The sequence below is a fragment of the Charadrius vociferus genome, unplaced genomic scaffold (assembly GCF_000708025.1).
Source record: "Charadrius vociferus isolate BGI_N301 unplaced genomic scaffold, ASM70802v2 scaffold340, whole genome shotgun sequence".
Lineage (NCBI taxonomy): Eukaryota > Metazoa > Chordata > Aves > Charadriiformes > Charadriidae > Charadrius > Charadrius vociferus.
The window spans coordinates 726653-742718 of NW_009646631.1; the positions used below are offsets into that span (position 1 = coordinate 726653).

The 16066-nt window shown below is 45.2% G+C and overlaps 1 protein-coding gene across 1 annotated transcript in view; it reads right to left on the bottom strand.

The window, feature by feature from the left end:
* Positions 1-14857, bottom strand: part of VASH2 (vasohibin 2) — a 29477-nt gene extending 14620 nt beyond the window's left edge. The window contains 3 exon segments of the mRNA XM_009888230.1: positions 4059-4133; positions 12359-12415; positions 14772-14857. Coding sequence (XP_009886532.1) covers positions 4059-4133; positions 12359-12415; positions 14772-14824 — 185 coding nt within the window. The 5' untranslated portion in view covers positions 14825-14857.
* Positions 14858-16066: the final 1209 nt, after the last annotated feature.

The following is a 16066-nucleotide window of genomic DNA, read 5'->3' on the forward strand; positions in this document are numbered from 1 at the left end:
AATGACTGCAAGAAACTCTTCCCCCTTACTGAAAGCATTCCCTCCCAGCCTAGGGATGTACCTGCTAGGCAGGAGGAGCAGGATGGGCCCAGGTCCCCAGTAGTGATAAACATCATCCACTGATTAAATGCACAGAAGGAATAGCACAGAAGCTATGAAATCATTTCTCCCTCCTGAGGCACTTCTGCTCTTCTCTTCCTCATTTAATGATATTATTGGTGAGGGGGTGGTCTAATACACTGCATGGGTCTGATCGTTACCTCGCATGAACTGGGAGAGGAACACTGAAGGCAATGGGAGAGAGTCATGTTCACCCGACACAGACAGTCATGCTCTGCAAGAGCCCTGGAGGATGGATGCACCATGTCGCTTCCCTCTCCCTCTCTGATGTTTTCTCTCCCCATTTTAATAAAGTGAATACAGCATGGATAAAATTCCCTTGGCACTTTTTGGTTTACTACTCCCTTTCTTGAGCACAAGTCGTTTCAATCCTTGCTCAGACAGAATGGGCTGAATGCAACATTACTCAGCTGCTTTATAACTGAACTGAGAAATACCCCAGGGAAGACAGCAGGAGGAATGTCTTTGGTTAGGCACTGACAATATGACCATGTCAGCAGAGATAGGAAACCAGTTCAGACAACTACACAGAGAAGAAGGTCTGTGCATATCACTGCAAAATAATACTGGAAGATCTGTATGATCTTTCAGTCATCTCACAACCGCTACTCTCTTGGTGCACGCAGACAGGGTAGCTCCGTATTTTAACTCATTGCTCTATAAAAACGCTTCAAGATCTAATGCAAAGACAATTATGCAAAACTTAATTCTGCATCAAGAGGGATTACAGAAGCATTTTATAAGAAGTTGCACAGTAAAAGGCAATTGCATGAGCCAGCAAGCAGCTCAATTAAAATGACATCTTGCTAAGCCGCTCTGCGCGAGTCGGCCTTTGAATGAAGGCTCATGCTGAGGGTCCACTGTAGTGGGCTGTGCTCTTTTCAGTATCCAAGCAACATGGCAAAGCCTGCCAGCACCCCAGTTACAAGCAGTACCTTATTTCCAGAGACAGCAAAGGGAACCAGAGGTTAACACACACACAGAGCGATGCTCAGGCTTATGTGGAGACACCAGTTTGACACTCAGGAGAGAGTAAGCGCATCTCTTATCCAGTATCTGCCTGACTTTGGTAAGGAAGTCACAGCTGCTGGCCTCACCATGTCCACAAACAGAGGGCAATGCTGAAGATCAAAATCTCACAGATGAGAAAAACCAGCAGCCTTCCCCACGTGCTGTTACAAAGATGCCTCCTAAAGACCCACATGGTGCACATGCAGCACAGCACCATGAGGTTCTGCACGGGCACAGGTGGCTTCATACCAGCCACTTTCAAAGCACACATATTCAGACGGCCCATCCGTTCACCACTGCTACACTCTTTGCATACCCACACCTCATGCAAAATACTTTAATGCATCTGTTGTTGCACCACCACCCCATGAGATAGCCACTGTTCTCACACAGGAGACTTCCAAGACAGCAAACAGAAGTCAGAGGAAGACAGGCCTGTCCCATACCCTTCCCTGCCTAAGCACTCTCAATTAAAACCAAAAGTTTATGAAAAACTTTTTTTTTTTTAATGTAGCATCTAGAGACAGAAAGATTCATCCAAATCTTAAAAGTCCAAAGAATCATAGAATCATTAGAGTTGGAAGGGACCTTAAAGATCATCCACTTCCACCCCCCCCTGCCATGGACAGGGACACTTCCCACTAGACCAGGTTGCTCAAAGCCCCATCCAACCTGGCCTCCAGGGATGGAGCTCCCACAACTTCTTTGGGCAACCTGTTCCAGTGCCTCACCACCCTCACAGTAAAGAATTTCTTCCTAATATCTAATCTAAATCTACCCTGTTTCAGTTTAAAACTATTACCCTCATCCTATCACCACATTCCCTGATAAAGAGTCCCTCCCATCTTTCCTGTAGGCCCCCTTTAGGTACTGGAAGGCTGCTGTAAGGTCTCCCCGGGGCCTTCTCTTCTCCAGGCTGAACAACCCCAATTCTCTCAGCCTGTCTTCATAGGAGAGGTGCTCCAGCCCTCTGATCATCTTCATGGCCCTCCTCTGAACTCATTCCAACAGGGCCATGTCCTTCTTATGTTGGGGACTCTAGAGCTGGACGCTGTACTCCAGGTGGTGTCTCATCAGAACAGAGAAGATGGACAGAATCACCTCCCTCAACCTGCTGGCCACGCTTCTTTTGATGCAGCCCAGGATGCAGCTGGCTTTCTGAGCTGCGAGAGCATGTTGCCGGCTTATGTTGAGCTTCTCATCCACAAACACCCCCAAGTCCTTCTCCTCAGGGCTGCTCTCAATCCATTCTCCGCCCAGCCTGTATTTGTGCTTGGAATTGCCCTGACCCACATGAAGTACCTTGCACTTGGCCTTGTTGAATTTCATGAGGTTCACACAGGCCCACCGCTCAAGCCTATCAAGGTCCCTCTGGAAGCCCACAGAAACTTCAGATGACAGCAAATAGTATAAACCATAGCTTTCAGTTACTTTGCTTCCCCTGCTGAAAAAAAAAAAAAAAAAAATTTTTGAACAAAAGTCACATTTGAGGCAAGCAGAAAAGAACCCTCTTTCCAAATGAAAATAAAACAGTCCAAACTTTTGTATCAGCAAGAACACTTTTAGGTTATCATGGTCATCTGTACGCCACTAATCACGCTCTGCTCACATGGAGTACTTGGTTCAGTGCTAGAAATACAGTGTTAGAAGCCACGCTGACAATTATGAGTACTGCAGAGCAGCATGAACTCCACCTGGGGATTATTTCCCCCATCCCTTTGGTCCCCAAATAGTTTGGGACACAACCCTGACACAAGGGCAAGCTCAATAGATCCACTGACAGATTTCAGTTTCTGGGAGAGCATCAGTTTGAGTCTCTTGCTAACATCAAGCCCCCCGAGACTCCCATCCCTCTAGCTGCATGCAGACCCTGCCAGCATTTGCAGGGGAAGCCCCATCAGCCAGAGCCACCTCTCATGACTCAGACCTGAAACCTTGTCCCTGGTGCACAGGGAGCCGTGAGCAGCACCCGGTGCACATCACAGACCCCTAGCACAGCAGGGGCCACATCCAACATCAAGCCTCGCACACCACACATGATACTTGCTCAGCCCATGTCCCCTTCCCACCCCACAGCAGCCACCCCCTCTCATGAAGCAACACCAGGCACTACCTGCCAGGCTCTGCCAGATGCTTTTCCCACGAGAGGGGGCAGCAGCAGCAAGCAAAACGCCACAGAGACATGGTAGAAGCTGGTTTGCTTCGGGGTTTATTTTGGGATTGCGGCTTTGTTTGGTTTTAAATCAAACTTGATCAGTGGTGGTAAGACATATCCAGCATACGATTATTCCTGTAGCCCTGCCTTGCCCTCGTCTAGTGTTCTAGGATGATGGAGGTTGATTTGTCAGTGACAGCACAAGAGGGTCAAGCAGCAAGTCAGTCTAAATGAAAATTTCTTGGTTTTTCTTTCTAATACTGAATAGGAAGCAAGCATTATGTTAAGGTAAACCTTTTATGTTTAATTATAATACACATGTTTCTGCACAAAGCACAGCTGTGGTCTGAGACAAAAGCTAACATGACTTTGCCGTGTAAATATTAGACAAATGTAGGACAGAACCTGCATTCCTTAGGTGTTTCCAAGCTCCAACAATGACTGGCAGAGAACTACTAATGAAGAAAACAGGGATTGTGTAGACAGATACTTATCTGGGCACTCTAGGTCAGATCCTGACATTATGCAGATTACCAGGGCAGGAGGCAAAGTCGGCACGGCCAAAGCATGACACTTGCGAACTGGGCACACAGCATCCAAGCTCCTATTAACAAGCCTAGCGGTTCAGCAACTTGTTGATCAATACCATGGCAGTTCCCCGAGCTGCTGGCACTCACCTTTGGCTGCGACCATCTCAAACACCATCTGGGAAGGGCCATAATATATTAAAAAGCGCTGCAGTGGAAAAAGCCACAGGCACGTGAAAGGATACATCCCCAGGATAACTGCTTCAAGGCATTTGATAGGTAAGGACTCCCTGGTCATTTCTTTTGCTGTCTCCATTAACCTAGGACAGGAAAAAAAAAAAGTTTTCAGTCCTTTCAGCTTATTTTCAAAATAACCCTAGATCTCCTCTGGAAAAAACAGGAGAGAGGATGGTTGCATGGCCCCCTGAAAGCTACAAATACCTCCATGAGCCTATAGCTACAGGTGCAGGGAAGAATTTAATGCCTTTTTACCAAAGTCTGCTCTGCAGAAAGCTCTACCAACACAGACACTTCACACCACTGCAAGATCATCTTGCTGCTGCTCCCTACCTCCTGTGGACTGGGAAAGTAGTAAAAAGCATAGGATTTCCCACAGGAGTACAGGAAACAGCATGCCCAGGATCTTACAAGTTCACAGTTCAGTTATAATCTGGACTTTTATCTTTGAAGTAGAGTTATCTGATAGGGACAACGCTGTGATGAGAAACAAGCAACCTAATCTCAGCTCAATTGAGAAAGCTGTTGTGCCAGACTGACACCTCACCATCAACCAACCAAGTATCCTATTCCCTTCCACAAGCAGATCCTGAAATCCTAGAGAGTTTAAAAAGTAGAAAAAAAAAAATACTGGAAGGAGATAAAAAGGCCAGAAGAGTCATATTCAATGACACACTAAAAAAAAAAAGCTAAAAACCAAACCAAAGGATGGCTTCTATTTTGAAGTCTTCTCTATCCCTGAGAAGAGCTTTGTAAACAGATCCCTACTCTAAGGAAACACGACATTAAATGATAAAAATATTTGTATTAGAGAAGATGATGAAAATATGCATCTGAAACCATTTGGTTTTCCCACTAATTCACTCACCTCATGCATTTTAAACCTGGTATTGACTGCAAATGGCAATACAGCTTCCACCACTATTACAGCCTGTCACAGCCATTCCGTGACCCATTTATCCAAGTTAGAAATTATCTTTTCATTTGTAAACAACCGCCCTTTACATTCTGCCTGTAGTACAGAAGACAAATTAGTTAGCCTGCCTCCTACATGCTCACAATCGGCCACAGAAACACCACTGCTGGAAGCAGGGAGCAGCTCTGGCAAAGGCACACAATGGGGCCCCTTCATCCCCCACAGTGGCTCCTCGGAGCTGATTGCAGCAGTAGCCACTGCAAAGCCCCGTCTCCATCCAGAGAAGTATTACTTGCAGATGATGCATGGGAGGTACCCACAAACAAGACTATCTTCTGAATTTCCTATCTTCTAACTCCCCGGGGGTGGGGGGAAGGTCACAGCTGATTACGAACATGTATCAGAGGCAAGAAAAAGCTCAAGTTGTAAAGCTATTTAGCTTCAAGCCATTTAGTGTGGTGTATGCCTGGTTAACATGGTCCGAGGGACAGGGCCAGCACCTCCTCCTCAGGTTCACACATAACTGACCCCGCTGCCATCAGGCAAACACAGTAACTGCACTGGAGCTGTCTCGTCACCTTGTGTAGCATCAGGTCTCCTAACACCTGCTTTTATAAGCTCACTGCTGTCATGATTTCAAGGTGTTGTCAGCATGGAGATAACATTAATGACTCCACAGCCAGGGAGGTAGTCTTCAAAGTAATTGGCCTAAACAAGCAGTCACATTACTACCGACTTATCTGTCACAGCAACACTCACTTATTTAAACACTAAGTTGCATTTAACATGCACTCTGCTGGTTCTGAACCACAGTTCTCCAGGACACTACATGGTTATTAAGACAGATTTAAATAGGAGAGGCATATTGCTTGATTAAAAAATACGCTGCCTGCTAGTGCATGGGTACCCAGCTGTCCCTTCTGAGGCTAGCGGCAGCCCTCCCTTCCCTTTACATAGCATCATCAGACAGCTGGGCTCGGAAGGGACCCCAGGAAGCCCTCCTGTCCCACCTCCTGCTCAAAGCACCCAGGTGCAGGAGCTGCAGCAGATGCTCAGTGGCCACCCATCTCTGGATCGTGACAGCGATGAGGATCTGTGCAAGAACATCAGTCAAGAAGCATCACCTATGGTCAGTAACCAGGTGTCCATATGCACCCAAAGGGCAGATCACACCCTCACACACATCCATCCCAGAATCCCCAGGAATACTCTGCAAACATTTTGCTTCTTCCTCTGTGTTTGCAATATAGACCATAGGGTTTAGGCAGATGACCCAGTTCAATAATCACTGAGAGTGTCTTTCTTCTTTCTTTTTAAGAAGCTTGAGATGAAGCATGGCTTTAAACCCCTTGTCTGCATTGGAAGCAGAGCCTTTGGAGAATCCCCAAGCCACCGCTCTGTCCAAGGTAGTATAAGCCAAATCTAATCACTCCTCACAGATAATTTTCCAACCTACTTTTAACTGGGTTCTCAAAGGCTCAGGAACCCAACAGTTAATCTATCCTATACTTAACCTTGCATCTAAGAAGGTCCCCTAATGTTTAAACTAAATCTTTCCTTTTTTGCAATTTAAATCAGAAGCTATTTCTGCTCTCCACAGTGGGTATGGAGACCATTTATTATCTCTCCTCTGACATTTGTATACATGACAGGCTGTAATCTACCCTCTCCTCTGTAAACATGAGAAAGCAGACAAATTTTTTTTTTTCTTCTTTTCTGTGTAATTCCCCCCCTTTCTCCCTAAATCTTCCCTTAGGTCATTGGGCATTCCCTTGGGCAATGTTTGTTGCTCTCTTTTTGGATTCTCTTCAACTGACTTGCCTTTCACGGTCCTGAGCTGAGCCCACCACACCAATACAAACAGACCAATTTCCTTCTGAATCCAACCTTCAGTATATTTTTGCTACAAAGCCGGTGTTTTTCTTAAGATCAGCTCCATCTGTGCAAAACTAGCTTTTTGTTCTCCATTGTGTATTCCCACAGCTGGCTATTCCCAAATCTCTTCTCAGTATTTGCCCTTACTCAAATACCTCCTGTTTGTACCAGCCCAGTTCTCTCTTACCCTTTGAGATCACTCTGAATCCCAATTCCACTTTGCAAAGCCTTGTCACCTTGTCCAGCCTAGACGACAAAGCACATCTATTAGCAAACAATTAGTCTTATCTGTACCATTAATGAAAAAATGGTGACCTGGGACAGAGAATGTACACCTCAACTGACAAACTCCGCTAGGCAAGAGCGAGCTATTGTTTAAGTATCACTTTCTAAGAGCTGCTTTTCACCATGTTCGGTTCTTATGTCAAAATAGTTTCATTCAGACTCAAGGTCCCTGCCTTATTTGGACGTTTCCAAAAACCATACTAAGGAAAAGAATTATCACAACCACAACTTCTCCCCAATTGACAAAAGCTCTTGCACTCTCATAGAAGGAAATTATCAGAACCAAACCATGCCAAACTGAATTCATGTTGCCTATCACTTACCACCTTGTTATGTTGCAGACACTTAACTATTTGCCCTAGCATTTTTCCTGAAACTGCAGATAAGTCTAGAAACTATTTGAGTTTATCTTCCCCCTTTTTTTTTAAGACTCATATTTTTGCCTTCCCCAGTTCCCAACACCCATCCTCCCCACACCCGCTAGCAAAAGTATTAATGGTTTGGAGGTTGGTTGTCAGTTCTGTAAGAAACCATTAGCTCATTTGAAAACAACAAATTACAAGCGCTCATTGAATTGCCCTTTCCCTATTTTCTTTCACTCCTGAATTCTTACCACACCATCTCAGATGTTAACAGTGACCAGAAAGGCTGCACCATTAAACTTGTGAATGAATATTCAAGGAAGGAGGGAAAGAACTGAAAAACAGCATCAAGCATTTCAACTCCCTGCCTGAGCAGGATTTGTTTCAGGGATTTTCTTTAAATTTTCCAGTTATCTGAACAGACTCCATATATATGATACTCTAACACAGTACTTTTCCATCTTGTATCACAGTTAGCTGGGAACTAGACCAAAGCCACCCTCTCCACAGACCCCAGTGAGTACAGGGGCAGCCCATCTCTTCCAGTAACTTAAGGGAGACTGCTACAGTCAAAAATAAGCATCATGCAGCTTCTCTCTTCGTGGCATTCACACCACTGTGTAAAGTCTGCCAGACAGATCTCTGTTCCAGACCACAGTGAACATTTCTGCCTCTAACAGGCTGCACGCTCCTCCCTCGAGATCTAGTGCTTGACAGATGGTGATATTTCCTTGTAAATTGACTCAAATTTCTTTCAATGTTTTCAGAAGCCCACCTGCATCATCTCCCTCGCTTTCTGCACTAAAAGAAGGCCCATAGAGGAGATAGGTTTGCATCTTTTGGATGCTTTCTGTTTAAAATGGCAGTGACTGCAGTCATCTCAGGGGAGCCATGAATTCCTTTTGCTCCCAGATTTTTCACTAGGGCATCCAATCTCACATAAAGGTTACAAAAAGCTTCAAACATTTTAGCATGCCCAAAATTGGAGGATCTCACCAGCTGGCACCCATCACACTAGAGACACATCAGAGATGACCACGCTTAGGAGGAGAGGTTGCCCATTACTTTTGCCAGAAAGACTCCTACAGACTTCAGTAAACTATGAATTAGTGAGACCCTCCAGCACATTTTCCACTAAGTTCTCCTTCCCTAGGCCTCGGTACTTGCATGAGATCCATAAAAACACCCTCTCCCAAGTTTTTCTAAGGCTCTTGACAGTTTTATTCTTCCCAATGAAGCAAAGAGACAACTGAAAGGCAACAACAGGCGTAAAAGGAGATAAAATAGCAGAGCAGCTACTGCTCTCGTGAATTGTCTAAAAACCAGTTTGTTTCAATAGCAAACGCACTTCCACCACATGCTGAACATAGCACTGTATCTGTAACATTCTCTCTTTTTGCGAGAGAGAGAAGCAGATGTTCAAATGCCTTCTGCAGTCTATTGTCTGGAAATGGTATGAGCCCATTTTGCTTTACAGCTCCATCAGGGTTCCTTAATAACATGCTGTGTTGAAACAGTATTATTTTCCATGTCCCCCCTTCTCTGTTATTCGGTTGCATTGTTCCCACGTGACTGCTTCTATCATGGTCTTTTATTGCAATTGATTACCCATTATATCTGCAGTCACTCAATGTCTCTCCATCTTCACAGAGCAGCTTCTGAACTGTAATCTCAAAGTCCCCAGAACCTACCCAAACATAGTTTTTTGCTTCAGTCGTAGGTCCCACTGATCAGCTGGAACTTAATTGGAGGGAACAGCACAATACTGCACCTACCTACAACCTTCCCAGATACTCTGTGGAGGACAAAGATATTTCTTCCTCATCGTGGCTCATGCCTGGATCCTAGAACAGAAGCTTGCAGAGGGCTTATTGTTCCTTGTAGAGCCAGTAATAAAAGTTTGTTAGCATTGAACGCACAGTTACAGATAATACTACATATCCAGAAATACATTGTCTTTCTAAAGCTCTTACGTGATCTAGGCTTGGAAGTTTTAAAGAATGACTATTTCAAATAATAGTGCCATTTTTTATCACAATGGTTGTACCAACGCAAGCTGTAATGTAGATTTTGCCAGTATAATCCTGTATAGGAAAAGGAAAACCAGATCAGTGTCTGAAACACTCATATAGCATGTGTACACGCGCATGCAGAGTGTACATGCACTCAGCAGAGTGATAGGGTGCCCTTTGCCTACCTAGTATGAAAGGGTACATCACGAAAGCTATGTAAAGAAGACCATCCCAGGTGACGATACCTTGTATACTCTATTAGCAAAGCAGTCCTATGGTGGATGTAAATCTGGATTTTGTGCAAATACAGCAAACTCAGGCAAGGTAAGATGCATTTTCAGACACAGATTGCCAGTACAACAGGAACACCACACAGTTTGCAGGATCACATCTCTACCACCCTGACTCACACGGCCACACCAACAGAAATTAACATTTTCAAAAGTGTTATCTGTAGTCTAGACAAATCCACAGGATGTCTGGCAGTCTAGAAGCAAGTTGGTAACTAACAGTGACTTTTTCCTTAAGAGAGGTTGTAAATACTCAATTATAGCAAGCCTGTGTCCCTTAACGTCATGAGTTCCTATAGATAATTTATGCTCTTCTTCCTAAGCGCAGCCAGGCATTTTTATTTTCTCATGCATCACACCAATGCTGACAGTAAATCTCTATAATATCTAGTCCTCCATAATAGAAAAACTCATTAATATGCTCCAGCTGCTTTAGGACACTTTCACATTAATTTATGAATATTCAATTTCCATCTAGTGCTCAGCTTCTTTGTGTCCAGCCACTGCTCTCTTGAAGAGAGGCTGCCAAAGATTTCACAATACTTTCATTAGCTTTGCGCCCTCATATTATTTAATAAGCAATATGTTTAATATCAGTAAATCACAGCTCTGGGAACAGTCTCAGCTTCCAAGAGCCGGTGGCAATTGGCAGCATTCAGCATCTTGCCCGATTAACTTGTAAATACAAACTTTGTCTTGAAACAAGCAAGTCCTTTCACACCACGGAAACTTGCTCAGAGCAGCACTTGTCACCTAAGCACAAGATGCCTGTTGTCACCACGCTGGAAGCAGATTTCTTGCAAAGTGGAACACACATCTCTGGAAAAAAAAAAGTGTGGCAATTTTTCAGCTCTGAAAACTGGCCTGGCAGCAGAACAAATCACCAAGGACAACTGCAAGAGCAGGCATCCTCAGCTGGTATGAAAAGCCACATCCCCCAGACGAAGGAAAGGAAAGCCTTCAGAAACACCTCAACTTCACAGGGCGATCAACATGTTATTTCACTTCTCAAAGTTGGAGAAACCAAGACAGGGCAAGCGCTTAAGCCCCGCTGCAGTACCACAGAATCTGGGCAGCTAAGTGTGCTCCTAATAGCTCCACTAGTCCTAGCACTCCCGTCCATCCAAGGTGAAGCAGCAAAACAGCACAGGTCTTAGGACTTAACACTGTGCAAGTCCAGTATACACCAGCTGGCAGCAGCTGTGCTGAGGGGTTAGACCATTTCCAAGGGCATTCTCCTTATCTCTGCAGAAGTCCTGCCACCCCATACCAGGTCACTCAAAGAAGTCCTAACAGCAACAGGACAAGGAAAGAAGTCAGACACGAGTCCCCAAGCAAACACTAAGGCAGAGGAAATGGCACCACTTAGGAGAGGATCCAAAGCCACGGGCACATCGCCAACTGTGAGCACTATAGTGGTTCCTTTCCAAGAAAGAGTACCATCCTCGTAAGCCAGGCTTTCATCCAGCTCAGGAGGATGCCGACCTTTCAAGCAGTGAGCGCTGAGCACAATTCACTTTCATTCTCCACTTCCTTGGAAAAAGTAATGGGACAAATTTAAAAATGAGTGACCAGCCTGAAAATTGGTTTAAGCTTCTGTAAACCCATCTATCATTCAAGGAGCAAGATTGCTTCTAAACTAGTTCTGCCAGTGCAGTAAACATTATATAAAGAAAGGAAGTGGGAAAGATTGCTGTCAGCAAGATGAAAACCTGAAGTGCAGAGCCAGGATGGGAACTGGAATTTACAGTGACTGACCATTAGAATAATGATAGACAGCTGGGGAGAGCTAGAGACAGGCCAGTCTACAGAAGTAATTGTATTCTGCTTATCTAAATTTCACCCTAAAAATAAAATCATAATGCCATCAACATCACTTCCCACCATAACCTGCTAATTTACTGTGTCCTACTGAAGAGCTGTCCCAAGTATGACGCAGTTCTTACATGAAAGGGATCCCACCTCTCTGTTGCCAGGCTCCCTGTGCACATGCTCTTATTGTATTGCACAACTCATCACCACCCAGTGCCATGAGTCCACCACATGGAAAAAACAGCAAGAGGAGCGGCAATGGGAGAAGCAAGGCCATGACTTAAACAGTTCGCTGTGCTCCTCCAAGGGAAAGGATTGTGCCTGAGACGTTGTGAAGATTCCTACAGCATTTTGCACAGTTGATCTCTTCCTACCATCAACAAAGAGCACTACAGTGCAACCAGAATATCAGGACTTACATAGTTTCCATAAAAGCAGCCCAGCCCTCCCAACATACAACCAAGCGAGAACTGAGAGTTTTCCCAACCCTGTGCATTTAGCTTTGGCCTCCAGCTATGCAGCTCCTACACAGCTACTGAGCAAGACAAGCCATCCCACTCACTGGCTCTCAATAGGTCCATTTGCCACCTGGCAGCAAGCTGGGACCCTCCTCACAAAGGCAGCAACATACAGAGTTTTGGTCCTGCCAGAGGAGTCATCCCTCCCATGCCATGGTGCTACAGTACGTAAAAGCCCAAAGAGATCAACTGGCGTGATGTGGGACAAGGGCACTAAACCACTTCCAGAGACACTTACCCACTTAGAGGTCTGGTTTTTCTAATCTCGAAGAACTGTGTTCCCGTGTGATTGTATCTGAATTTTGTCTGTTAAAGGAAAGTAACTTGAACAGTCAAATAAAATAACAACGCTCAAAAGGTGAATTTCAGTTGGTTTTCCGTTGAAACATAAAACAAGCAGTAAAAGCCATTGATTCTCAACAGAGATGAAAACCTGGCATGCCAAATAAAGCAATTTTTTCACTTATCTTTTTTATGACATATTAACCGGCCTTAGGCAGAGAGTCAAGCAAAAAGGCTGTGTCTAAAACAACACTTAAATTCGGCATTTGAGGGTTATGAACTCACTTTACCACCAGGTCCCACTCACTGTTGGGTTACAAGTTTAGAAAAAAAGTCTCCATTTGGGCAAGAGAAAGCTTTTACAGTCAAGCCAAACCAATCAACATTGTTCATGGATTGAAAGAACTTACTTCCTTTGTAAGTTTTTAACTCAGTCAGACGCACAGCTGTAAAAAAACCCTGTAAACCAAAAGCATGGCAGGCGCATCCTTTTACATCCAGGAAATATAAATCATTCTCTAAAAAATATAATGCACTTGAAATGGAAATAACCAGCTAAGTACAATGAAGAACATTAGTTAACACTATAAGGGTAGGAGAAAAGTTCATCACAAAGGATGCCAGCAGACAGTCACCCATCAACCAAACCTCAGCACCACTTGCCTAGGAGTGCAAGATACCCTGCAGCAGCAGCATTACCAAAAGCAGCCTCTTCCCTGCTCCTTGAGCATAGCTGTTCAAGCAGCAATGCAGTAAATCAAACCAGGAAACCAATCTGTCCAGTAAAAACAAAAAAACCCACCCCAACAACAAAAATTAAAAAAAAAATATGTAAAACACCCACCACACCATCCACTTACTTTTGCTAGGTTATTTTTCCAGTTGAATCTGTTCCCCAGTCTAGTTAACAACACAGCCACGAGAACATTCACGCCAGCAAACTTGTAGTGGTGATACCAGGACAGAAACAGGTGACCCACACGGAGGTAAAGGGTACCTTGTGAGGCATAAATAGCACAGCTGCTGGCTGTATAACCATGGTCTAAATAAAAATTCCAGCTCACACCAGGATGCTCTGAACTGACTTCAGTCACAGTTCAGAGTTCTCCAGAAACAAGGCTTTGTTTCCCTCCTGACTTCAAAACCTAATTCATGAGGCCATTTCAGGGTGCTTTGAACAGCACTTTTGAAGCCTCTTTCAGCCCACAAAGGAAGCCCAGACCCTGTTCCCCAGCCCACATTGAAGCTTTTCTGAATGCAGATCCAAACCCTGTGCCTGAGGCCTGCTCCTGCTATGTAGCAGAGTACAGAATTTCCAGACTGCTGGGGGGGAAGGAAAAAAAAAACAAACCCGTAACTTTTGGAGCTCTGTCTGACATGGCCTCTTCACCAGCACAACCCCACTATGCAGCAAGCTTCTTGTCCTGCTCAAGAAGAGAAATGTGCCATCCCCCTGCAGAGCAGGCTGGCCCCAGCCTCCCTCCCCACAGCAGCTGCTGCAGTTCCAACCCCTGCTGCTGCCTTGATCCCAGCCACTACTCCCCAGCAGGCTAACCGTGCCTGCTATTTTTGGATCCTCTTCCAGCTGCCACCCATATCCTTTCTTAATCCTTACCAGGACCTTACATTCATTCCTCATCCCCACTGCTTCCCCACACATACACACAAAAATGGAGAGTTTAGAAAAAAAAGAAAACAGAAGAGCAACATCTGGGCCAGCAACTATCTCCAACATTATCTGTCAGCAACGGAAATGGTCAGGTATTAGGCATGGGGCAGCAATAGGGAGGCTGGATAGATGTGTATGTCTCTGATGAATCCCCCAAGCGAGGTGAGACATCTGGAAGGGGGGATTCCTTTGGTCAGTTCCTGTGGCTCGGGCAAGCCTGCCAACTTTGGGGTCAGGACAGCTGTTTGTGACCCCCACCCTCATGACAAGCACCCCTGCAAGCTGAGCACGTAGGCAGTCCTCAGGGAGCCCACAGGGGCTGCTAGGGCAGAGGGAGAAAGTTTGCCACAATGCCGGCTCTCCCTTAGTTGCTTTACAACAAGATGACATATTATGTCTCCAGGCATCATGATCCAATCATAATATCCTCATAAACCAACTTCAAAATAAGCATTTCTACTCCCACCAACGTCACTTCAGTTAAATTCTTCAGTATCATTTAAAGTTAATTATATCTCCCAGAGGATTGCTGTGACAAGCTCAGTGCTGCAGGTTCTATCACAAATCCTTAGAGGCATCCTTTCACTCCCGAATGATCCCAAGCCCTTGCGACCAGCTAGTGCTTCAGTAAATCCCCTGTTAATTCATGCCCAGCACAAGCCAGCCTTCTCTCCAGAGACCATGTGCTGGAGAAGGATACTGCAACATCTTCATGTAGGTCTGTATCGCCTGGAGCCATTCTGGGATCGACATGGAGAGCTTGTAGTTTGGCACTGGCGGCACTGAGGGCTGGACACAAAAAAAAAGATAAAGAGGTTAGACAGCTATAGCTCCCTGCAGCGCGGATAAGTGATTTACTTGGGCAGCAGCATGTGCTTAGTGCAACGCAACGCAGCAGCACAGATGGCTCGAACCCCATGTGAACTCAAGCATCGGGCAAAGTCATCCCACTGACAACGGGGGCTGCCTGCTCACCACAGCCAGGCCCATCCCTGTCAGTGCAGGGAGGCCAGGGCAGGGCCCCACCACAACAGCCACCAACCACCCTCAAACACTGCCCTACAGGCACAGGTAGTCCAGCGCAGAAAGCCAACACTTCCCATTTTTCCGCTCTACCACAGGGCAGTTTGGATGACTGGAGTCCTAGCACTGGCTCTGCTGTCCTCCATCCCCCAAGAGGCAATTTTGAGTGTAATGTTTGATTTCCTCTACCACAAGAGAAAGATAAAAGGAAACAAGGATCCTGGGCTGCGCAATTTCCCATCTGTCGTGTATCAGCAGCACACCTCCTGGGCAGGGAGCCCATGGTACCTAGAAGGCCACCTGGGACCCAGATATTTAATGATATTAAGACACTTAAAGATATAGACTGGCACCATAATGGGATTTTTCAAAAATCCCATAAGACATCTGCTTGTTCCTAAGCACTTTAAGAAGCCAGGCCCTCAATCCATATTTAATCCCCACAGCTACGTGGCTCCTGAGCCTGTAACCATGCAGGAAAAAGACAGGGCCTTGTCCCAAGTCCCCTTATTCTAGGGGTGAGACTGCAAAATACAGGGTCAGCAGATGTTAAAGTGGGCAGAGCGGCTAATAGAAGTTAGTAGAATTCTTACAAACATGGTTTACTTAAATATTAATGCAGACCCAAATTCAGGAACCAGCAACTTGGGCAGTTGTCACAAAAGGTGCAAAGGAAAGCCTGCAGCATCTGCAGGCCTGTGATGTCACTACAATAGTTTGGATTATAAAGTGAAATATCACTGCTCTAGAGACACTTCAAGTCAGCAATTACAGATAAGAAAAGCAAGTTCAGGTGGTACAAGGCCATCTCTGCCACACAGACTTCCCTCTCCAGTTCCCACCTGCACTACAATGGAGGGATCGTGTGTTTGCTTTCAGAGAGTGAGCACCGGTAGTCCCAAAATGACCAAACCCCAGTATTTACTACATGTAGCTAGTTACTACAAACAGTAAACACATCTCAGAGAAGAG